The sequence below is a fragment of the Cavia porcellus genome, unplaced genomic scaffold, assembly GCF_034190915.1.
Source record: "Cavia porcellus strain 051 isolate PalLab524CR breed Dunkin Hartley unplaced genomic scaffold, mCavPor4.1 scaffold_30, whole genome shotgun sequence".
NCBI lineage: Eukaryota > Metazoa > Chordata > Mammalia > Rodentia > Caviidae > Cavia > Cavia porcellus.
Genome location: NW_026947513.1, coordinates 22352039 through 22378207, shown reverse-complemented (window position 1 = coordinate 22378207; position 26169 = coordinate 22352039). Strand labels below are relative to the sequence as shown.

The window sequence follows — 26169 nt, the reverse complement described above, 5'->3', positions numbered from 1 at the left end:
TTGTGGTAACAGCAGCATAAGCATAATGATTAGTATCTGCTGCTTTGACACATTATATATAATCCACATAATGAAACAGCCTGGAGTAACCCCCAGAACTTGAGCTCTTCCAAAGAATCCCCAACATGGTGTGTGAGCCACTTTGTATCACCACCACTAACAGGATCACAAGGGTCTGATCCAAGAATTATGCCTACCCTCTGATTCCAGTTTTTTCCTGTGTTCACCAGAGAGCACTTTCTCCCAAAACTAAATAATTAACTATGTGCTTATATATGTTTTGGAGAGTAGGGAACTATGTGGTTTTGAAGAGACATTGACTTGGTAGAGAAATTGTTCAAAAAGACATCTAAGACTTGGGAAGAATCATAGCACTGGTATTTCCTAAGGAATATTGACCACTTAGCAAGCCCCCAGGTACTTCTGTAAGAACTTATATGCAGTCACTCAACCAGTTCAACAACGCCTTATCAGAGTTCTTCAGTGATCCAGACGCTATTCTAGGCACTGTGGACTCGGGATTGAATAAAACAGACAAAACTCCTACCCTTCTGCAGCTCTCTTTTCTAACAGAAAAAAGACCATAATATTTTACGTAAAATAAGTTGAAATATATGGATGGAGATAAATAACACAGAGAAAAGTGCAGTGCACAAGGGTCGTCGCCGAGGTCTGAATTTTGAGCTGTTTCTGGCGGCTTTTACTCCAGTTTCCTGGTGGCTTTTACTCGTGGTCATTGCAGAGGCCTGAGGGAGAAGTGTCTGTGCCGACTTGTTTTCACAGCAGGATTCTGACCTTGTGTTGTGAACCACTCACAAACCAGATGAGAGGTGGCACGTCAGGCCGGGAGGGCAGAGGTGCCAAAAAGTGGTCAACTTCTGAATGTGTCTCGAAGGTCAAGCCAATTGGATTTTCTGATGAAGTGAATGAGAGGAGGGAGAAAAGAAACCAGGGCAGATTCCACTGTGTTTGCCAGAAGCGTCGTAGAACTCATGAGTTGTTAGCTCACCAGTGCTCCTAGCAAACTCACTGTTCCAGTACCCATTCTACAGATAAGGAGGCCAAGGCACAAGGAAGTCAAGTCTGACTTCTCATTAACAGGAAGAAGCAGAGAAAAAGTTTGACTTGATATCTGGTTCTAGAGAAGCTCCAGCTGCTTCTCTGGCATCAGTTATTCAGAAGAATTCATGGTATTTGATCTAGACAGTGAGGATTTTGAGGTTTGCATAAATGGGAAATCTGCTGTCTGTTTTCTTGACAGTGACTCCACACTGTGAGCCTTTTTCCTGTCCACAGATGTCCTGAAAGTGTTCTCCATCTCCAGTGACCACAGACTCTCCACTGCTGGTTCACTGAGACATATTGGGGTCAGGTTCCTCATGGCAGATAATGAGCACTAAAGGAATATTGAATTAAAATTTTATTTGTTGTTAAAAAATTTTTTTAATTTTATTTATTTCTCTGTTATAGACAGATAAATAAGGACCACTGGGCCAGAGGTTACAGAGAGGCAGGTTTCTGCTAAGTACATCTTTCCCACATATAGTGATTTACAGCATGTTAATCTTTTTAGCAGCTGAACAGGATGCTGGTCTCGTTTAATCCTTCCTGTCCCAGTCAATGACAAGTTCTCAGCCACCAATGACACTTTGGCAGGGACTTATCCATTCCAAGCAGCCAAGGCCACCTCCTAGTTCCCAAGATTGTGATTCTGCTGTGGACATTTCTTTACTGGGTCCTCTTCAGAGAGACCTCCCAAGTGTTCCAAGGTACAGACTATTAACTGCAAGCCACAGACTATTAACAGGCTCTCAGGGTGCAAATTACACAAATCTTACTGGTACATGTCTCATGCTTCTAAATTCAGCTCGATGCAAACTCACACATGAATCAGGATTTTGTATTTGTTTACAATTTGTATCCTTGGCTCATTTTTGCAGCCCCTATCTGAAGACAGAACCAGTTTGTGCAAAACGTTGGAAGAAAATGCTTGTGTGCTATGGGGAGTCCGAAGAGGACCAGCCTTTATTGTGCACCCACTGGGTCCTCCATATGTGATACCAGACATGCCTTGTTTTAGTTAAATCCATATTGTAAACCTTTATGGTAAATTATCAAAAGCCAGTGACCTGGAGAATTCAACCCAGAACTTTTCTTTTCAAATCAGATTTGTTTCCTCTAACATCCTGAGGAATTCGATACCTTCTCTTCGGGGCTTACTGCAGTTCCTTGTTCCCAGGTGGGGGCTCTCTCTTCATCTTGCAGTCATCTTCTTGCATATATTCAAGCTACTATGTCTCAGCTTACCTAGGACTCTGATCAGTTTCCCCAAGGTAGCCAAATCCAAAAATGCTCCCGGCTTTTTTTAAAATTACAGACTTTTGCTCACTTTCCAGCATCTACCTTGGTCCCATTTATGGAAATTCCATCTCACTTCATTTTAACCTTTTGCTGCTTCTTGACAGCAATGATGGCATAAATAATACCCATCTCATTAAAAAAGAAAGACAGAAATTAGGAAACAAGACCCAGCCATCCTATCATTAGGAAGTGTATGGCCAGCCCCTTGCTGAATCGGGGTGGGGAGGTGGGGCGTTGACTGAGGTCCAGTGGCTACTTAGAAGCATTCCCCTGTGTCATTGAGGTAATGTTCACGGCGAGCCCTTTAGGTTGGCCCTGTTGTTTCACAGCCACAGAGTGGTTAAACCGTTTTCTCAGAGTCACAGAGCTACTGAGAATCTGAGCTGCCTTCTGAAGCCAGCCAGTACCTCTTGTGCTAACACCACGATCCAGCTGTGTTGCGTTTCTTCTCTCTCCCTTTCCTCCCCCTCCACTTTAAAGGTGGGTCTGATCCGCTCTACAGGCTTAGTGCCCTTTAGTGCCAGTGCCATCAGTCAAGGTGTTGTACTCATTTCCATCTGGTTGGCGAAGCGACCATTCTGTTATCTGTATTTAATATTTCCTCCCTCGGCTGTGCTCAGCAGCCTTGATCACTGATCAGGGTTTCGTTTTTGCACCAGTAGACAGCTTCTTTTTGCATTGCTTTGGATCATTCCCGGTGACTGAACTTGCCGGAAAACCAGTCCTCAGTGTCTGCGATTACAGCGCGCGCTCCACTTCTCCTCCTGGCCTGAGCTGGTTGTTCCCAGTTGGTGGACTGGATGTTCCCATTTGGAAACATTCCTTCCTAGGGTTTTCCACTGTGCTTCCATCAGTCACTCTGCATTCCTGCCCGTAATAGTGACTCATGTGACAATGATAAAAGGTATCGCAGTTCCACAGATTACTGAAATACTCATTGTTACCCAGGAATTATGACAGCAGTGGGAGAAAGTGGATCATACAACGACAGTGGGGGCAGGGATAAATTATTTAGGACAAAAAAATAAAGAGAACACGGCGTGATGAGTTTGGCTGTGACTTTAAATGCATCGCTCTTTTCCTCCCTTCTCACAAATATGGTTGTGATTTAAGAGAACTTTTTTTTCAGCCCTGACTTGTATTTTTTCACACCAGTGCAACAGTTTATAGGGCAAGGTAGGCCCTGGGGAGACTGCTGTGTTGTACAAACATATGCTGCCCTGCTTCTGCTAAGTGATGATACTGGATAATGTTCTTGGAATTTCTAGGAGAAAGCCTTTTAAGAGAATATAATTAGTAAACCAGATTTAAAAAGCAAAAAAAAAAAAAGCTATATCAAGGAGCATTGCATATCAAGATTAATACCGGGAGCTCCGTATCAGCAAAAGTTCTCAACGCATCATGGCGTTGCAGGCACACACTGTAAAGTCCTCCTGAGCGCCATCTGTTCCTGCTCTCGTGGCCGGAGGGATCTATAAAACTACTGGAGGAAATTGAAGTTAAGGAACAAGCATGTGTTTTACAGAATTTCAGATCTCTTGATTGAGGTTTGTAAAGTCTCTCTGAAAAACAATAAAAATCTTTGTTGGGCCCTTTGGTGTTGCCCCTGTAGGAAAGATATTATTAATAAACTACAGTTGTGATACGATTTTCCTAAGTCGTGCTGTTGTTGCCTATTTTACCCAGCATTATAAATCTCTTTCTGTATGAGGAATTTCCTGGTTAAAAGTCTTTATTCATCTGTGAGCTCTTAATGACCTCGGTAGCATATGATAATTTATTGGTCATAAGACCAGCCCTGTTGATGGGGTGAGGCGGTGTTAGTATCCAACAGTTCATCCACCATTACTGCGGTGAGCCAAGTAGCCTGGGGGAACAACCACCCCGAGCTCTGTCAGATGTCCTTCAATGAGCCCATCCTGTAAAATATGCCCAGGGTTCCCGTCCCCCGCCCCCACAGCAAGTGGCCAGGGCGACCTTCGCAGTGCTTAAGGTAGCTGGCTGATTGCCACTTCTAACCCCATTTGGTTAAGAGGAAAGATGTGCCTGTGACAAAAGTACTACAGTATTAATGGCATTTGTGCACTTTAGAGTTCTCTATAGAGTCATTACAAAATCTGCTAATTTTTTTTTTTTTGCCACCGTAATTTTCCCTACAACTTAGAGCAGATGTATATTGAGTGTCTGACATGTACCAGGCTCTGTGTTTGGCATGGAGGCTGTAAAGATGAACAGAATCGGTCCTCCCCCAGGGATCTCTCTGCTGGTGAGGGGTGTTGAAGTCATAGGTGTGAGGGGCTGCAGTGTACCCCGATGGCGCACTGGTGAGCAAGGCAGGAGAGCTGCGTGAAGCCTGCTTGTTCTTAGTGTGGGGACAGAACTCGCTGCCCTCCTCTACATCGGTTCATTCTCACATTCATGCGTTCCATAAACATGTGTCGAGGGCTCAGTGCATGCTGACCCCTGCTGCCAGCTACCAGGCCAATTCTGCAGGGTCCCCATTGCAGTGCGGAGCGAGAGGCTGGGGAATGGGCGGGAGAAACAGTCACTAGAGTTAACAAATGCCAGAAAGATGAACGAGTACTGATAATCTTACAAAGTAGTGAGTGGTGGAAAGAAAACAGGGCGAGATGACAGGGCAGGAAGGTTCTCATCAGGCTGCAGGAGTCAGTAGAAACACGGATGATACGGAGAAGAGCATGCAGATGCCTGCATTCAAAGAGAAAGAACGTGAGATTGGAGGGTGGCCGGAGAGTGGCCAGAAAGCACCTAGAGGAGGTCAGCCCCGTGGGCAGAGGGCAGAGCCTCCTGCTGACCCGGTGTCCTTGGTCAGGAGGCTGCTGCAGTCGTGTCTGACTGTACACCCAGGAGTCTGTCAGGAGCACTCACAAAAGAAGCTGCCAGTGTCCTGGTGTCCTCTGTTTCAATGAAGCTCGTAACTGGACAGTCTTGATACCATCGCGTTAGTTAAGTGGAGCATCAAAGAGTGGTCTAAAGCTGCTTTACTCTAAATTGTCATGGAAGCTTCTTCAGGTGTCATGTTAGCTTTCTGGCACCGTGACGAAATGCCCCAGACAATTACGAAAAGAAAAGGTTTACGGGGCTCACAGTTTCCAAGGTCCTAGCCCATGCTGGGTGCTGGTGCTCTGAGTCTGTGCAAGGAAGCTTATCGCGGCTTATCACCAGCGAGGGAGTAAAGAAAGAGAAAGAGGACTGTAGGCCCCAGAGTTCCCTTTAAGGGGTGACCCGTGATGACCTGAAGGCCCCACATAGGCCCCAGCTCTTACAGACCCACCGCTTCCCAATAGTGCTCTCCTGAGGGTCAAACCTTCAGCTTACAGGCCTTTGGGCATTTGGCACCTATGGGTAGAACTTGTGTCACTCAAAGCAGGTAAGTCTGTAGCAAAAGCATTCTTTTTGTCTTTTTTAAGATAATTGGATTAAACAAGATAGTCACAGTTCCCTCTCATGTACAAGAAGGGAAGAGGCAGCCATTCCAGGATAGATGTGGCAGCTGCAGGCATCAGACACTGAGATTCTTCCTACCGTACTTCTTCGTATAGTCTAAAATGGCTGCCTAAGCTCCAGCCATTTTACCACCATTCCAAGCAGCAGAATAGTAGGAGTATTATCTTTTCTCATTAGGACTCTTCTTGGAGTCCCCAATATTTTACTTAGACCTCATTGTCCAAACACTAATCATATGGTCACAGGTAGTTACAGCAGGACAGCCAAGAGAGATGCAGTCTTTGAGCTGACAGACAGGGTGTGAGACAAAGAGCCAATGTGGTTACATCTGAAGAAGACAGGGGAAGGGGTCAATTGGGTAGTAACTCAAATTCTCAGTGATTTTTCTGACTAAGGTGCAGCAACTTTTATACGTATTTCTACAATTAAGCACATTTTGGAATTTTTTTAAAATTTTATTTCCTACAGCCTTGAAATATAGGTCCTGTGTTTTGCAGGTCAAATTACTAGTAATCAAACAGTGAAGGCTTTATAGAATAGCTCTTAAACAGATAAAGGACAAAAGATAAAAATGTAAAACCAGCATAAAAAAAACTATAAAAATGATATTACAGGTAAAACCACAAAGCATTGAGGTAATGTACCCTTTCCTGAACAGCTTATTCAGTAATGTCATGGTACATTTTAAAGTTGTGTTTCTCATAGTAAAAGTACTTTTGTTACTAATTCTGTCCTCGTTTTTATGTTACTTTTAAGTTCTCTTAAATAATATAGTGAAAAAGATTAAAATGAAACAACAAATTCTGTTCTTAATTATTTTTACTATTCTGGGAGTATATTCCTGGAAAATGATGTTTCAGAACCATACATTTCCTAGCATTCTTGATGCGTTTTTAGAAAGTCTATTTTCTTTCTCACGTCGTTCTCAGTATCCGTGTGTACAGAGCCAGATGAACTTCTGATTGATCCAGCTTCCAACGCATTCCTTTTCCTTCTGAATCTCTTGCTTAGTCATTCAGTATTTCATTGTTCTCTTTGCCAGCCGATGGAGAGACAGTGATTGCCTCTTGCATCATGTGGTAACGTGGACATTGCGTCTGGGTCCTGCAGGGCCATCACCACTCTCCAAATTCTCCCTGTCCCCAAAAATGTCCACAGGAAAGAACATAAATGCTCTGGCACTTAATTTGCTTGTGTTGTATGGTTTTCGCTTATGTGTTCTGGGACAACCCAAGCCAAGGGTCTTCTTTGTCTTTGAGTAATCAAAAACTGCTGCAAATAATTGCAAGCATCTCGGGTTTATCCAAAACACTCTTCTCCAAAATCATTTTTTGAGTTTTCTGCCCTATTTTTGTGAAGAAAGTAGTAATTCATCTTGTGTAAGAGCCCAGTCCAGCTCAACTGAGATTTATGGGATGCCTGTGTGGCAGGATGTCAGTGGATCCTAATTTAAGAAGAGGGTGTGTTCTAAGGAGTTGATATTATGTGGAATAAACCAGCATTTGAGTGGAGAATAAGGTGCTAGGCATTACAGTCGGGGTATGCGAGGGCTAACAGAGGAAGGACCTTGGACCCCAAGCTATCATCTAGACAGTTTGTTTAGTGCTACTCTTACCTGAAGATGTCCAGGAAGGCCAATCAAAGAACAGCTTCTGCTGCTGAGGCAGAGAACGGTGGGCGCTAGGGCTGGACAGCTGAGCAAAGACCAGGTGTCAGATATTGACTGGACGTCATTAGCATCATTACTAAGCCATGGTGCATAGCTTCTTTATTGAATAACCTGTGTTCTAGAGAGCACCAGAAACTATGGAATAAAAATTTGGTCAGAGAAAAAGTGGTAAACAATGTTAGTAATAAGTCAGTAAGTCACCAAAAACCTTGATATTGGATGTGAATACTTATAAGTTGTGATCAAAATACAACAGATGTTTATTTTCTTTTTATACTTATTACAGTAAAAGACACATTGCTGTTAATGTCCTTCACAATACTGCCCGCTCACTTCCAACACGCTTGTCCGGTCATTCCTGAAGCAGTGCTGGAGTCCTGCTTCTGGAGGTCTTCAGTTGTGCTGTTGTGACTGCGGCGGTGCGCTGGATCAATTCGTGGTTATTTTGACTTGCGGGGAAAGCCAGGGTCAAGTACACAGGGTCAGGCTCAGTGAATACGGTGGGTGAGTACTCACCTCACTGTTTTCACAAGACTGCCTTTCTGTTGGGTGGCCCTTGGCAGCAGCAGGGACTGTTTTCTGTCCCACCTCATAAAGACACTCAAAAGAGAGAACTTCCAGAACCACTTGAGAAAGTACCAAAAAGATGGGGTAAGCGTGTCCATAGAGGGGGAGTCATGACGGTGTATCTTTTACTGTAATTTTCCTTTTCATTTAAATACTTGTCATACATTTTGATCACCCCTTGTTACTAAAACTTGCAAGAATTCTTTTCAGTTAAAATAAAGAGACATCAATGTTATTTCCCAAAAAAAGGACGTAGAACTGGAATTTGCATTCTTTTATGTTTTGGATTTCTCAGAAGAAAGTTTCAACTAGGGGGCTGGGGATTTAGCTCAGCGGCATAAGTGCCTGCCTTGCAAGCAGGCAGTCGAGAGTTTGATCCCTGGTACCGATAAAAAAAAGAAAAAGACAAAAAAAAAAAAAAAAAAGAAAAAGAAAAAGAAAGTTTCAACTAGACTATGCAAGATCTGCAGCCACTAAAAGGTTTCAGTGAGGTGCATCTCTGATAGCCACAGTTCACATGAACTTCATATTTGTCTCTGGTTAAAGTGCAGGGGGGCAGATTCTCTACTTACTGCCAACCATATGATGTTTATGTACCTGGAGTACATGAAGTTTCACTCCATTACCAAGTACCATGAATTCAGACATAGAGGACTGGCCTCTGTGAAAGGGTCGTACTTTGATGCTTCACAAGCCTGGAGCACAAAACCACTTTCAGAAACCTTCACACATTTAAATTCAAGTAACACAGCTTTTCAGTGTCTGAACGCAGAGCTGATTTTGCTGAGCTGATGTGAATTTCCTGTGCATCTCTGGCATCATTGCCAGGAGAATGCATATTAGCCTTCTATTTATATAAAGTATGCATTTTGCCATGGATGCTAAAGTTTCAGGGTTTAGTTTTCAAGGTACTGAGGTTATTTTTGTGTCTCACGTCTAACAAACCAGATCCTATCAGTTCACTGAGATGGAGAGACTGAGAAAGGGAACTTGAAAAGACCCTGTGGGTGACCAAGGCTGCGTGGGGCGAAGCTGAAACTAGAACACAGTGCAGGAATCTGCCTGTTCCAGAAAAATATCTGTAGAGCACAGACAGGCATTGGAGGTGTCACAGCCTGGCGGAGAGGGAAGAGGCATGGTTTGGTTGGAAAGATCAGAAAGCTTCCATGAAAAGAAGTAATACCTAAAACTTGGAAGTTAAGCTCTGCAAGTTTTCGAAGCACTGTTGTTTGTTTTTTAATGGTGATTTCATGAAGATGTTTCCTAATGAGACCAGAAGGATTAATGGAGACACAGGAGAAGACAGTAATGAAGCGATCTCATAGAAGAGCAGATGGTTTGAAAAGGAAGAAGAATGGGAGTTACGTTTGGGATCAGCCCTCTCAGTGCAAACCTTCTGAGGAAGTGCCCTACCAAGATGTGTCTGGGGGAAAGAACACTTAGCTTCTTGGAACTGACGTGGTCGTTGTGTAACCAAATCCTAAGAATCACACAACGCACTTGCTTTTGGAGTTTCCTTTAACTTGTTAAACTCTTGGAAAAAAACCTAAATCTTCAAAGATGAAGTAACCCTTCTATGCAGACAAAAATGAAAGGTCCTTTTTCCAGCACCAACAAGGAGAAACTGGCCAGACGTGTGTATGGTTAAAGGGGAAAAACTGGAAAATGAAACAAAAATGAGAGAAATTAAACATCTGTAACTCCCCTCCCCCACGAGAAGCTTCAAAATTAGCTGAACATACCATTCTCTGAATAGGGGAATAGGTACTACATGTCAGTTCTTTCTGGTTAATAAGCCATTTGGGAAGAAATTTTAAAAAGAAAACTGTATCTCCTCATGATAGTAATTTAGCCTAGAAAAACAGTTATCAATGCAGAAAAGAAGTCTGGCTGAAACTAGTGGCTTTATAGTTAATATTTAGAAAATAATAAATATTTTATAAAATAGTATAATTAATACTATACTGTTTTATAATGAATATTTTGAAAAATAGATATATTGGCAAAAATTTGTTTGGCTTATTAAAATTATTTAAAATAATTTAAAATTTTTTAAAAATTATTAAAAATAAAATGCATACCAAAATATTTCTAAGTAATTTTATCTTTTTTTTTTTTTTTTTGGTACAGAGATCAAACTCACAACCTCATACTTGCAAGGCAGGTGCTTATGCCACTGAGCTAAATCCCCAGCCCCTTCTAAGTAATTTTAGAGTCATTGAAAAGATGTGAAAAATTTTTAAAAAGGAGAGAAAAACAGCAGCCCTGTGACCCAAAGATAGTTGCTGTTAACCCTAGTCCCACCGTCAGCTGTGCTTAACCTGTATGCTTCTCCTTGACCGAGTAATGTGCCGTGTGTGGATCAGAACACTGTTCTAATTGCCAGAGGTACAGCAGCAAGTCATAATCTGGCTTTGTAAACAACTGCTGTGTGTTCTCAGGAATAGATTAGGGGACATCGAGAAAAGGGGGAAGCCCACTAGGGCACCCAGATGGATGGAAGTGACTCGGGTGAGGGCAGGGGGATCTGGGGTGAGTAGAGTCCAGATCCGGATGGGACAGGGAGCTGAGGGTCACCAACATGCATCTCCACATTCTTCTCACTCTCCCCACCTGACAGCTCACCACCAGGAGTTAAATCTCTATCCTCTCCCCCGCCCCCGGCCCATAACAACAGGCTTGCTTTCTGCCTTTGGATTTGATTCTTCTGGATACTGCCTACCGGTGGAATCCTGTAATATTTGTCCTTTGCAATTGGCTTATTTCACTTAGCACAATGTCCCCAGTGTTTATCTATGTGGTTACACCATCAGGTTTCTCCCTTTTGAATGCTGAGTGCTGTCTTACTGTTCACCACCTTGTGGATTTCCACTCATCTGTTGGCATTGTTCTGCCTTTCGGCTGTTGGGAATAGCATTTCTGTGATCATTGGAGTGTGGATTTTTTTAAGTGAGTAAGATTTGCCATTGGATTGAATCCACTTTGTGAGAAAAGTGGAAATACGAATGACCCCTCCTTCTGACCAGAGCAGCCGGAGGATAAAGTTCACATTTGCCATGAAGAGGAAGATCGAGATTTTTTATATTCTGCTGCTTTTTATTTCACATGGCAAAACATTCGTGTTAGATAGCCAAGAAAGTATCGTCATTGATACTGGCATAAGACCTTTCTTCTCTTCTCACCAATTCTGTATCCTCTCCCCTCCCGCCCTCCAAAAAAGCCATATTCTAACGGTTATACTGTCTTCGGACTCATTAAAATATTTTTGTTAATTCATACCTCATAGGGTTTAATTTTCTTAACTTTTAATGTAAGTTGCCTAGCTTTTTTTTTTTTTAACAAAAAAGACAACTTACATTTTAAAAGAATGTTTAGGGAGCTAGATCAGTCTCTCCAAAACACATAAACATCTGTAACTCCCCCCGAGAGAAGCTTCACGTGCAAACACAAAACCAAGCGAACAGTAACCACCACTTTTCCCGAACAGAGTCCCAGGGCTCTAATGTTCCTGACCTAATCTCCAGACTCTGGATCATGAGAACTTACTTATCCAACAATTATTTATTGAACATCTGTTTCATAGTTAAGTACTTGGGTTAGGAGAATTAACCAAGATATATATCTTCCTGTTACTGAAATTATACTCTTAACAGGAAGAAAAAAAGAAATTAGAAGGCAGGAAACCCAAAGTAGTGTCAGGTAACCGAGTTCAAGAGAGGAGGTAACATCGATGTGTAAATGAAAGGGCCGTGGAGGTCACAGATGCCGGAGCTGGAGCCTGAGTCAGCACGGGCACCTTTCAGTAACCGAAGCACGCAGGGTGTGTAGCTGGAGCTCGGGGCTGGCCTGGGAGATGACACTGGGCAAACTGAAGTCAGGCCGGAAAGCTCTTGAAGTCATATTCAAGACACTGTCCTCAGTCCTGGGGGTGATGGGAAGCTGTTGAATGGGTATAATGCAGAAACTACTAACAGCTACTTTGTGCTTTGGAAACGGCTCTCTGCTTGCAGTGTGGTGGGCTAGATGCAGAAGGGTGCTGGCACCACGAGCTCAGCTAGGAACTGTTTCTGATCACAGGAGCACAGGGACAGGGCTAATGATTGGCCAGAGGTGGGTAGTTCTGAAGACACTAAGACAACAGTGGTACGTGAGGTATGGTATGAAGCATTGCAAGAAAAGGACCTGTTCGTCTGCCATGGTGGCTGATGCCGAAGCTGTCCCCACATCTGAAGGGCGGGCGACAGAAGGCAATGTGGGCTGATTCCCATGTAGCCGATAACAAACTGCTAGCCCTCTGAAGGAAGGCAGAAGGCTCCTGAGAGAACTCCAGAGTATGTGGTCTTTATTTTTAATACTCATCTAAACAACAACTTTGTAATAATTTTATTCTATGAGCAGTGTCTCAAACTGCTTGGATAACACTTTCTTATATGGACACACATATATTTAATCAGCCACCTAGTGTCTATTAGCTTCATTAATGTTTTGTCATTTTTTAAAAAAGCAAGTATTTGCATTCCACCAAAATTTTTCCATGGGACAGTGGTAAGCAATTACATGTCCTGCACAGAAAAAGTGTCCTGTGGTCAGTCACTGCATCTGGGAAATGGTGGTTTGCAGACAATGTGGAGTTCTTTCTTCAGACTTCTCAAAGCTTTAACTGTACTGCGCTGCATGTGACTCTCCAGGAGGGAGCTCCTCTGGGTTCTGCTGCTGTTCTGTGTTGTTTCAGAGTGCTAGGAATTAAGCCCAGGGGCACAGTGCAACATCCTCACCCGATAGATTGACTGACTGATTGATTGATTGAGACAAGGTTTCCTAGGTGGGTCATGAGTTTGTGATTTGTGGCTGCTGTGTTTGCTTGCACCCTCACTAGACTGTAGACCCTTTAGGTAGCGAGGAGTGATTTCAGGACCTCAGAGTTCTGACCTCAGAGCACTTGGTGAGCTACCAGTTTATAAACCGAAACTGTGCCTAATTTTAACACGTAGCTCAGAAATTGAATTACCGAGTTAGCAGGAATGAAAGTTTGTGACATTGGTGCACACTGCCAGATACCTTTCCCAAAAGCTAATACATTGCTGGTAAGAATATAAATTTTAAAAAATATAGCTGTCACCCCAGTAGTCAATTTTTTAATCTAATCTAATTTGATAGTGTTTTTATGACTATAAAGAGGCTCCACACCATGCTGTGATACAGATAACTTGCTGCTGTTTTAGTGAATACTTCCCCAGGTCTTTTGCTTGGCTTTTGGAATTTCATCTATTGTTACAAAGAAAAATGGGCTGTTTTTATGAGCTGATATCAACACAGGACTTAATGTATTTGTACTATTTATTCTCTGTTACTTATCATTTACTTTTAAAGTTATGCCTTTTTGGCTATACAGAAGTTTTGCATTTTTGTAAGTCAGTTCTTTTTTGTACTGCTATAAACTTAGAAATATAAAGCTTTATTTAGACACTCAATAATCACTTTTGGGTTTATTGTTGCTGCTAACATAAACTCTTAATGCCTTTCAGATTGAGATTAATTTCTTTTTACTGCACTCCTCCCCCAAAAAAGGTTTTGTAGCACGATTTTCTGAATATTTTCTCATTCCAAGTTAATATGTTATACCTGATAGGATTATTTCCAAAAGATGTGAAGTATAAAACAAAAGAGTCCTTTATTCTGAGAACACGGAGAGAGATAACTGACACCCCCTGACCGCTGGAGTTTCTCTGGCGGACACGTTGGGGGGGGGGTAATATAAGTAGCCTAAGCTTAGGGTAGTGCCCTAGGGCCATTAGAGATGCACAGGTACCTCACTGCTACATGTTTGGCACCAGGGATTAGTAAATTGAGATATGTGGCATTGACTTACATTTTAGTATTACATTTCAGAATATAAGATGGTACAAGAATATGTGATATTTTCTTAAAAACCATGAAATTTGTAAACTAACTTGTGATTTAAAATATCCTTTGCAAAGCTCACGGGACAGATCACTAGAGAAAAAAAAGAGTTGTGTGTTTGAATAAATATGAAAATTAGAGTGAAGGAAATTGTAATAATGTTAATAACAACAGGGGCCACATTATAAATACTGGATTTAATTCTTACAGTCTGCAGCTCAGGAAACTGAGGCATGAGGCTGAGAAATTGTCTCTCCAGACTCTGACAGATGGTGTGAGCAAAGAGTCTAGCACACCTGACCTGCACAGTTGGTGCCCAAGGATGTAGCTTTAGGTTTTCCAGAAACTGCCTTTTTTTTTCCGTAAAGAATCTGTACATTCTCCAACGTGTCCCAGTAGCTCCTGAAGTCTGTAGAGCAAAAGTAGAGAGAGACAAGAACCGCATCCCGAAAGCTTATAGGCAGGTGGCGAATTTGAACTCTTGTAAGCATGAACTGGAGTGCAGTGACAGTGATCTCTGGCTAGAAATGGAGGTGCCAGTGCTAATGGATCACCCCATGTGGGTCAGAAGGTAAAGCCCTTCTTATCTGTACACACCCCTGGCTTTGGTCAAATGCTCGGATTTTCTCCACCATTCTTTCTGTCCAAGTTCACATGGAAATTTTGTAACAATTCTTCTGCCCCAGTTGCATTTTCAGCCAGTGCTGGTTTACCCTCAAAGCCCTCCTGGATGGGTCAGGAGCACAAACAAGCAGTTGCTTGTTCCCTGTGCAGGGCCCTTGTCCTCCAGCTTACCAGTTTTGCAGCAAGTCTGCTGATCCCTTCTCAAGTCCCCCAGGAGCCACTTTTGTGGCAGATTCCATTTGGTTTCACAGGGCCTTGAGGAGGGCTGCTGGGGGCCAATTGGCACAGCCCACCAATCTCCCACGTTCAGGGCAATTTGCAAACGGCTCTCAGAGGGAGCCCGAGTCCAGCCCCAAACAGGCTGCTCCTGTTACCGCCATTGTCTGATGCTAGTTCGCCTTTTCCAGCTGACCTGCCTGAGAGTGGGGAGATGTGAAAAGTTAAAGACAAAACTGGTTTCTACAGAGCGAGGGGAGCTTTCTTGTACAGAAAGGAAGGAAATACCTCTGTGGGATTTTATTTTTTTTCTCCCTCTTCATCCAAAAAATACAAAGGGACTCTGTGTCTTAAATGCGAATGTCGGCTTTAAATCTTTTAGGTTTGGATTAACTCTGCAAAAGAAAAAAATCTGACAGGCTTTCAGATATGATGCAGAAAAACTTTTCTCTCCTCAATTCATGTTGTTCATTTGTAAAGCCCAAAGCGATGAACTGAATAGTGGGGGCCAGCTGCCCCCCACTCATAGTTAGCATCACAATGGTCAGAATTAGCAGCCTCAGTCTCCACCACTTTTGCCTTTTCCCCCAGTGAACATTTAATTCAAGGTAGTGAGGGCAAGAATAAGTCTTTCTTCCCTTGCCCCCCACATTAAAATATATTAAAAGTAAACCAAGGAAACTCAGGACTTTTGGTTACATGCTTTAGAATCATACCTGATCTTTTACCACCGAAGGAAAAAAGGAAGGTAGTGTTTACAGTTGTTACAGTTCCTAGAAAGCTTCCTTCAATCCAAACAAAACCGCCCGGATTGATAGACATTTCCTAGTACATAGTTATTGTTGGTTTTCACCATTGAGGACGTCGGCAAACATGTCCAAGATCATGTTTTGCGTATTAAGTAAAGTGACTTTTATGTGAATATTTTTTACCTTGTTGGTATGTAGAATATGGGTGCCGTTCTGTGCATCAAATATTATTTTCTTTAGCTTTTTATAATGTGTTCACTTTAAATGTGTTTAGTGCTATTCAATCTTATGTAGCAAAAAAATCTCGGTGTCCAACGATTTGTATCAATAGCCCATATTAATATCGAAAAAGTTAAGCAGTTCCTGATCCTCAGTTGAGAGTCAAAGAGAATGGATAATCTGAAACATAATTTAAAATTAGTTATCTTTAAATTTGAAAAAGATTGACTAATTAGGACTATTTATGTGCAATTGTAAAACTACCTAGAAAAATTAAGCTCTGGGTCATTTTTAATTCCAACCATATCTGATAAAAAAGAAAGATTTCCTGTATGAGAAAGGATATAAATGTTCGTGTGTTATTTGGTTAATATATCACAGAATTATAACAATGTGTTTTATGGATTTAAATAGGTCCTACAAATTTACTCTAGATAAATAGACTCAAAGAAGTGAAACCAAAACATTTCCTTTGCTTTGGTTATACAATACTATTCCTTTTCAATTCTGTGTAATCTAATTATAAACGTTATGTTATAATTGCAAACAACTAATGGAAGTTTTTACTTTTTTAATCATAGAAATACTGTCTTTATGACTTGAAGGACTCTGATAGCAATTTGAGATATTCAATTACTCATTAAGAATGGAATTATTAAAATTATTTTTTAAATAGTTATTTTTAGAGATACCTTAACTATGTCATCATCATGATTCATTTGGGTGATTTTTTAAACAACTTGAAATATTGTACAAAAATAATTTTTATTTATCAGAATTAATAAATTTAGTTCCTGAGATTTATTTTATTATAGTGTAATATTATCACTTAAACCCAGAGTATATTTTGTTTGCTCTAAAAGATTGATATTCTAAGTAATAAAAGATCAAGATTTGTTACTTCACATATTGACCACTATACTAAAAATTTCATGTAAATATAAGACTCCCGTCACGTGATCAAAAAAGAAAAAACTTTGCTCTCTTAGCCACTTGAGGGGAAAAAACAGATATAACAAATGTATATTTTAATACATTTAGCTTTTAATTCCAAATATTTTCCAGGTTTACATTCAGAGCTACAGAATGTTGTTAAAATTATTTTACCAAAATCATAGACAAACAAAATGTGAATGATACTTTTCTTAGTTTTTGAAGTACTTTTGTTACTGATGCTTTTCATAGGCGGCCATGTTGTTCAGTTCCGGAGTCTTTTGGATGGGTTTGTTGTTTATCCCCGTGGCATCTTTGCTGCTGGACGTGGTGTACAAAGTGTAAGTGTGCCTTGCTCAGTTATACACACAGAAACACCAATGCATATGAATCCTCAGGTTTCTCCAGTTGTGATGGCAGCTCAAACTTGTAGGGTTTGCAGAACAGGATTTGGTAATATTAATTAATTTTAAATACATAAAGAAGAAATGCATGATTTAGAAACCAGGCATCTAAATTAGTTTAAAAGTAAGAAGTAAAGCAGTTTTTCTCAGTTCACTTCCAAGAGAAGTACATTCATTGCATTGGAAAAAATTATGTGATGGAGAATAATTTGTAGAAATGAACCTCAAAACTCATACAAGGTAAAAGATGAAATTTTGCTGTCTCCAAACACATTTAGTTTAATAGTTTTGAAAAGACAGTCTTTGCTTACTGAATTCTAAACATATGTAGAAAATGAGTAAAGAAACAAAACCTTTATAAATTTTTCTCAAGTTATAAGTTTTAAAATGTTATCTCTTCCTATAAAAAAGGTATCATTAAAGTGAATTACATGATGTTCAGTTAATAACAACTATGAGAGTTTTAATATTATAAATCTAAATCATTTAAGACTTGTGATTGTATTAATACCCAGCATCACAACAGTTTTTTAGATACTGTGAAAACACTACTTCTACTGTGGTTACTGTTGACAGCATGCTAATAAAGCAGGCACCTACTTTTGCACAGTCTTCACACAAGTATTTTCATCCTTCTTTTCCACAGTATCAAGAGGACTGCTTTTAAAACATTAGTAGATGAAGTTCAGGAGCTTGAGGCAAAATCTCAAGACCCAGGAGCAGTTGTGCTTGGGAAAAGGTAAACTACATATTGTATACTGTGTATAATCTTTGCCAAGTAAACTTTAATTTGTACCTTTTTTTTTTCACTAGTGGTTGGAAATAAGCGGTGAGACTTTTTTTTGTCATCTAGCATGGAGCTCTTGGAGTTGACAGATTTTAGAATCAGACAGGTGTGGGTTCACATTAAACCTATCAGCTGTGTGTGGCCATAATAAAGTCACTGGTTGCTACTGAGACTGTTTTCTCATCAATAAAAAAGAAATGGTATGAGAATTGAAGAATACCATAAAGAATACAACGCAATGCCTAGTGCTTAATGCCTTTAAATAAAAGGCAGTTACAAATAGTTACTATTAAAATCAAAGAGAAGGAAAAGGTTTTCAGCTGGAAACAGTAACAGTAATAATGATGATGACATAGTATGTAATCAGAAATCATAGTGTGACATAGGAAAAACTGCCCGTAACTTCTTTTGTGGTCAGTGTTATTAGGAACCAACTTACATATCATCTGTGATGTGAGTTCAGTCTTTTAAGTTTTCTTCAACCCTCCCCACCAAAAAAACAATTAGCAAATTAATTAGATGTACTCAATTCACAAGCATTATTAAAAAGAAGATAACCACAATTATGAAGATAGTCCTAGGAACTTAGGATTTGGGGTTTGGGGAATTGGGGGGGTTTGCTTGTCTGTTTGTTTTTCTCTTTCATCATACAAAAGTTAGCTAAGGTTTGTCAAAGGCATGGGAATGTTTTCCCCTGGGAATCACCTCCACTGTGATTTGGCATTTTTTACGTTTGACACAGTAGAATAGGTGTCAGACCAGGATGGAAGCTGAGCCCTTGGCCTCTGGTTCTCACTGCCTTGCACTGGACCAAAGGAGCACATCATACACCACTGTGTGCCTCTCTCTTGAGCACACGGCACTGGCATTTGTTGAGTGCTCACTCCCTGCCAGGTGCTTCACTTGCAGTGGACAGTCTTACTGAACCTTGTTACAGCCCTGTGTGGAGAGGGTCATTCATATTTTTCCAGATGAGGAAACAGGCTCTTATGACTGGTTCCAAGGTTGTCAGTGACAGACAGGGCTTGAGCCCATGCCACTCACTAATCCACCTCTTTTTCACTAATTTTACAAGAACATAGTATAGTAGCAAAAACAGCCTACCAGTAACCTGAGAGAGCACTTTACCTCTGAAGGGTGTTTTTGTGGTGTTGGAGATGGGACCCGGGGTTTTGTGCGTGCTAGGCAAATGCTCTACCACTGAGCTAAACCCCAGCCCTTTTTATGTTTTGGTTTGAGTCATGATCTAAATTGCCCAGGTTGACCTTGAACTTGTGACCTTCCTACTTCACCCTTCCAAATAGCTGGGATTACAGCTATTTGGTACCACTGCTCCCAGCACCATACTTAAGTCAGTGCCCTTTTGTTTAAATGAAAACAGGGATACTTATTTCAGGATTGTAAATGTTCTCCTCCCTCCACCTTCTCATTCGTCTAAAACTGGTGTATCACAGAGTTCACTGTATAAAAGAAACTATTCCATGGAGTGGCACCGGGGTCCCCTTGTGACTGTGTCTCTGTCTCTCTCTCTCTCTCTCTGCTTCTCTCTCATGGTAAACATTTTGAATAAGCCATTAGTAACAATTATTAGGGAAAAGTCACTGATAATGTTATTACTGTCCTTTTGAGTACATTTTGCTTGTTTATAAACATTATGCCCCTCCCAGGATACGTAGTTGATGTGATTTGTAGTATACTAGTGACACTGATAGTTCATACTCAGGCTGGAAGATGATGTGAAGACATTCAGATCCTTTTAAAGACTCAGTGAGTCTGTGATGTGTCTTACCCCTTCCATTAAATAAAGTAAAGCAAAGTGCCTACAAAGGAAAGAAGTAAATTCTGCCATAAATGACCACCAACTTCTGCATAAAAAATTCATTACATAAATTTTTCTGCGCTCCAGCCCAGCTCACTTGCTTCAAATAGCTACTCAGCTTTTGGAGAACTCAGGAATGAGTCAGCTGTTAGCGGAATACCACAAACAAACCCCCTGGTGCAGCGTGTGCCCCTTGTGGCCACTGCTGCCATGGGTGATCAGGAGGTTGGTGACCAACATAAGCACAGTGGCTTCCTGCTAGAAGAGAAGTGAATAAAATGGATCTGAGAATGGAAAAGGTAGCAACCAGTTACATTGTAAGCCAAAGACTTATCAGATTGGTTTTACTGCCAGGACTATTTTGGGAGAATAAGGCTGATGTCATTATTTCAAAGAAGTTAGTACGTTTTTGACCGCATTGCCAACGGGGAAGAAATTCAGATGTCTTAGATTCTAGCAATAGTTGTTGTCCTTTAGCATCAAAACACCATGGTATTTCATAAGATGTGATCAAAATATATGGTGTTTAATTTTTTTAAGTTTATTACAGTAAAATACACAGCCACTAATCCCTCAAACATACTCAATCGTTCTTAGCACTCTCTGAAGCAGTCCTGGAAGTCCTGTTTCATGAGTGTCATCACAAGTGGTGGTAGAAGTACAATGACTGCTGCTGCCAAGTGCTGATCAGCAGAAGGGCAGGCTCGTAAAGCTTGCTGGGTGTCCTCATCCAGCTCAGTCTGTTGGCCTGGCCCTGTGCAACTCCTGCTCTTCCCCAAAGTCGCAGTGATCATGAAAGTAAGCATTCTGATCTGTTAGGATTATCAGGGCAACTACAGCAGTACAATGAAAGACAGGAAAAAAGGCTTCCAAAATTGCTTCACGAAGTGACAAGGACAGAATAAGTATGTCTAAAGTGAGGGGAGAATATAGAGGCGGGTGAATGGCCATGTGTCATTTACTGTGGTAGTTTCCCATCATACGACATAATGCCTCCCAGACTTGGCGCATGCTTTTCCCTTGCTGTGGAGCAAGTAGCCCTCTCACCGATGGTGCACTCCAATCCCAGCTTTGAAAGTTCAGTTCAGATGCAATTTTCACCTCTTCTTATGTAAAACTGACTGTTTCCTAGTGTACTATCTGTGTGCTTTGTGTACACTTACATTGTTCCATTTATTCCATTTATTTCAATAATCCATTTATTGGATTATAGTGTTTCCCTACCAAACTGGGCCCCTTGAAAGAAGAGTCTGTCTTAGTCATAGCTGGAACTCAGTACCTTGCTCAGCTCCAGGAACATAACGGTACTGATAAGTGTTGTGGAGTGAGCAAATAAATGGTCAAGGCAGTGAATGAATAGGAGAGGATGATTGGGTGCTGGTGGTAACTTGATACATCAGTTGTGAAATAAAGTTGATACATCAGTATTGAAATAAAAATACAATCCATGAAAAAAGAATTATACATTGCTATTTCCAAACTAGGTATTGTCCAGTGGAGCAGTTCTTTACTTTGTTATGGAACAATGCAACTGTTAAGAGAGATCTTCTGGGGTGATTATGCCCAATTTTTTTATTCTTCCCTAAGTACTACACTTGAGCTCAAATTAGATGTAAAATACAGTTGTATCAGAGAAACTATAAATTGTAAGTCATAATCAAAATTCACATTTACAGTAATTTCTCTGAGAAAAATGAAAACATCCCTATTATAGTAACTGTAATCTCTAGCAGAAGTAATATGCCCCTTACCATATTATCCAGAAAATTGTATATTATATTCCATTAAGTTTTAGAAGTAAAGTATGTTTCATCAACCTCAGTATGTTACCTGTGAGCTAAGGCAGAAATCACTTTACTGAACCATGTTGCTGAATAACTGAAACCTCACTCCTGATTGGCTGTATTCCCGTAGCTTCTTGTCTGTCAGGGACAAAATTACTTGCAAACTCTGAAACCTATGCCTCATTGTAACTTTTATTTAGATTTACTCTAACATCAAAACCAAAAACACTGATAACTCCAGAAAGAAAGAAAACACTTGAGTTTAAAAGAGAGTCATAATTTTCTTTTTTTTAACGGGCAAACGTTAAATAGCACACCAGCAGTGACTGTTACTACGTAGATGTTCAGGCTGGCATCATCAGGTCAGTCCCACTGATTCATCCATCACCATCCTTTGGCCTGCAGCCTTAGTGTAGAAGAAAAATGTAGAGACGGAGGGGTATCAGGTCATTTGGTTCTGTGGATCCGATAGGGCTTCTCCTGGTCTTTCTTTATGTTTTCATCTTAATGAATACTAGCTTACACATTGCCCCAAAATAATGAGAAGTTGTATTTTTTCAGATTTTACACTGAATTCTTTATCAGTATAGCATAAATGCCCTAATGTGGATTGAAGATAAAGGAATATATCAAATGTTTTTCCTCAGCCCAATCTCATCTCTGTAAAAGTGGTTCTTCCTGACATTAGTAAAGACAAGTGACAGAACAATGAAATGCTGTCTCCACTAGGACAAGAGAGTGGCCTTTAGGGTCATTGTTCATCTTCCTGTCCTAGTACCGCACAGCTTTCACATGGTGCACATTAACACTCCACAAAGGAATGCTTAGTTACCTTCTGCAAATTCACTTTAATAAGCCAACCAAAATAGTGTGCCAGCCCAATATATGGATAAATGCAAGTTTACTGCCCTTCAAAGATTATGGAAATTACCTTAAGACAACACATTCCAACACTGTCCCAGACTGCACATGGGTTTTTACCAGCACTGTTTTTAGTGTTTCCAAAAGAAATATTATGTTTAAGCATTGTAACTTTTCACTCACCTCCACCAAATACCTAAGCTGCAACATTTTTGTGGGTTTCGAAATAAGGTAGCAATATTTAAATGGTAATTGCTATGAATTTGCATGACTTGGTGTATAAATGAAAGATCATCCAAGATTTAGGAACACTGATAATAGCAAAATAAATGTGCTTTTTATTGGAAGAAGATATCTTATTTTTCCACCATCCTCTCACACTGTTAAACTGAACAAAAACTGAACTTTTAATATGTTTATTAAAGTTAACATGTTATTGGTACATTTTATAATGTGACTTGCTAGTAATATCAGTATAAACATGAATGAGACAGAATTGCATACATTTTGAAATGATGGATCATTCCCTAAAGGTAGTATGGCGCACTGTGGCTGCTTATTTGCAAAACACAGTCCTGGGAATGGTGTTTATATGCCAGAGGAGAGGCCGTCCCTGTAAGGGCTACTGCAGAAAGCTTGAAGTAGCTCAGGAAAAACAGAAGCCTAATCCTTTTCTGAGGAACAAGGTAGAAGAGGGGACTAGAAGTGGAAACCCGTGTGCAGCCTTACACATCGCTCATGAGCTAAGCTTGGGTACAAACCAAGGCAGCACAGTTTATCTGGACAAAGTTCCATTTGTGGTGACCTCTGTTCTAGTTGTTTTTTATAATAAATTCCTTAGCATCTGGAGCACAAGAGTAGGAAGGACTAGCATTTGTTAGTGCTTCCTAAGTGTCAGTCACTGTGATGACAAGTCCCTAAACCCTCACAGTCCACCTGAGGGTTGCATATTGTCCTCATTTCATAGAGGAGATGACCAAGAAAGGGTTACCTACAGTGCCGGGTAGTAAGTAGCAGACCCAGAGTCAAACCAAAAGAAGGCTCCACAGCCCGTGCCCTCTCCTGAGAAATGTGGTGCTTTCCTAAGAAGGAGACTTTCTTTCTGTTTAGGAAAAAAAAAAATTGCATCATATTTTCTATTTCAATCACCATAGTATTTGAAAGACAGAATTCTCCTACCTACCTACCTTCTTAACGCTTTAGCGATTTAAGTATGATGGATTTAGAAAACCTGGGAAATGCCTTTTAGGAAGAAGCAGCTGGCTTAATGATACATTGCTACCCTCCAGTCTCCTGTAGTGATTTCAGTTTTAAACACCAGAGGCCTTGCCCCCCTCCCATGCTCTGCTAGCAAAATCAGACCACCTGCTGCTAAAGCTGCCGACTTCCTCCAAGCAGTTACATATTTTAGTGTCCCTCTGGGTCCCAGGCTCTGTAATGTTAGATCATTTAAAAAGTAGAGTAACAAAAGTGACTTAGCAAAGCGACCCTTTCTCGTTCCTTATATCTGTTTTTGTCCCTGGCTGGGGAAAGAAAAAAGTTTACAACTAATTGCAGAACCACTGAAGTTTTAGAGTAGTTTTCTTGTTTTAATACAGCTAATTCCTGGTGACAATAAAATATGCCCAGTAAGTACTAGTTAACATTCCTAAACTTTTAAAAATATGTGTGGAAGATTACTGCAAATGTCAACATTTCTAAATATTTTCCTTCAGTTTTTGCCTGTGTGTGTGTCTAATTCATTTCCACGATGAGTTCATCTGAAGGGGATCCTTTTTTGTATATGATAAATATTGTTCCATTTAAAGGTCTCTAAAAATTGGCAAAATACAGAGCTCACATAATTTCCAGCAACTTAAGCTTTTATAAAATGAGAAAAAAGATGGAAATTTTTCAACTGAGCTGGTTCCAGTTATTAAAACAAAACTGTATAAACATCTGCTACGATGCATGTGAGTTACTTACTTGCTCCTCTTGCTTATTAAATTCTTTGATATCAAAGCAAGGTTTAATCAACTAATGAAGAAATGGCATGATTGGGAAGATTGATGAAGTTTGTTAAGTGCATTTCAGAATTACTCAAATTCATATATTTAACCTATATTTCAGTTAGGGGAAAACGTGTGATTTCTTTTAGAAATTGCATAGTTAAGTATGTGAGTTTGTAGCTGTGGAGATGTTCTAAACATTTATGGAAAAATACTTTTCTTCATACTTTAGTAAAATTTTATTCTAAAATCATTTTAAAATGAAATTGACAGATTTTAAGCTACTAGAGTGGTAATAAATTTTTTCTACCTATAAAATGTATTATTTGTATAGTTTTATGAATCCCTTTACCATAACTAAAAATACTATTTTGCATGAACACATGTACAAAGTGTGAGAATGATAATAAAACATCTTTTTTTTCTAAAAGTGCTACGCTAAGAATATACAGGAGGTTTTAGAAATTAAAATGCTGGGTGATTTTGTGAGTTTCACTATTAATTGTTGTACAGATTCTGTGCTTCTATTTTATTTAAATGTAACAGTGATTGCAGGAGAACTGAGGAAATGTTTTTACTCATTTCTTAACTGCCCCTTGGCTGTGGGGAAAACAGCCTCAAAAGTGTCCATGTAAGATTTGAAATCTCATTTGCTATCTGAGCAAATGGAGTAAAAGAATCTGGTGAGGCCGCAGGGCTCGCGGGGGTCTTTTGTTTGAGTCCGGCTCTCCCTGCCGCTCCTGCAGCCCGACTAGGGCTCCACTGAGCTGCTAATTCACCTCACACCTTTGCACCTGCTCCGCAGCCTCACTGAGAGGGCGCAGCTGCTCAAGAACGTCTTCAAGAAGAACCATGTGAATCTGTACCGCTCTGAGTCTTTGCAGCAGAACCTGCTCCGTGAGTATTTGAGTCCTTGTTTTAAATAAACTGTCTGCCATTACCATGTCCTGGCACTTCTCAGAGCAGTGTGTTGACTTGGGGAATATTAAACTATTTTAAATTAACACATAAAACACGTTCATGTATCTGTAAGACGTTATGCTTAGAGAATCCTTTGGCCACCACCCGCTCACTTGTAATAGATACAGCATTTTAAAATACGTCTGTTTCACTTAAAGAAAAACAAGAATATTTCCACATTCTTTGTGCCTTTAAATGTTAAAAGGAACCAGTAAGATAAATCTTAACTCTTAAAAGCTGCCTCTGTTGTTATCTTTTCTACTTGAATAACTTTGCAAGGGCCTTTTCAGCTTTCATACAGCACAAGGAAACATATATTTTCCCCTCCAGAAATATTTATGAATATTTAGAGTTGTAAGAAATTATTAGGTATCTTGCCCTCTTAACATTTCAAGGATCTAAAAGAGGATATAATATATAAAGCCCTGTGGTAAATTTATTTGTGCTAGTAATATATCTTTTGTTTCATGTTGTTTCCACATATAATTTATTTTCACTTATATATACTCATGTTTAATGCTTTTGCTCACTGTGCTTCAAGGGGCCTTTTCTAAAGATATGATCCCCTTGGGGGCCGTTTCATATCCCTACACCCCATCCAGCTGAGTTGGGACATCCGTGAGTTCATTTGTAGATGCTGAGAGCCAAGAAGGTTACTCAAAGGAAGCAGACCACTTTTCCACCGTCGCCAGCCCTTTGTGTTTATCTCCTCCTCGATTTTTAACTGATAAATAATTGTGTGTATATCGCTGTGTAGTGCAATGCACTGTTTGAATTGTGTCTGTGGTGCAGTGATTCAGTCAAGCTTATTAACTTACCTACACATCACTGTGCTGCACTCATCTACCTGACATATGTC

At 40.3% G+C, this 26169-nt stretch overlaps 1 protein-coding gene across 4 annotated transcripts in view; it reads left to right on the top strand.

Moving 5' to 3' along the window:
- Atp8a1 (ATPase phospholipid transporting 8A1) overlaps positions 1-26169 on the top strand; it is a 215491-nt gene that overhangs the window by 184419 nt on the left and 4903 nt on the right. For all 4 annotated transcript variants that reach the window (XM_063240470.1, XM_063240472.1, XM_063240471.1 and 1 more), the window contains 3 exons: positions 16960-17048; positions 17758-17850; positions 25156-25247. In XM_063240470.1, coding sequence (XP_063096540.1) covers positions 16960-17048; positions 17758-17850; positions 25156-25247 — 274 coding nt within the window. The remainder of the gene's footprint in view (positions 1-16959; positions 17049-17757; positions 17851-25155; positions 25248-26169) is intronic.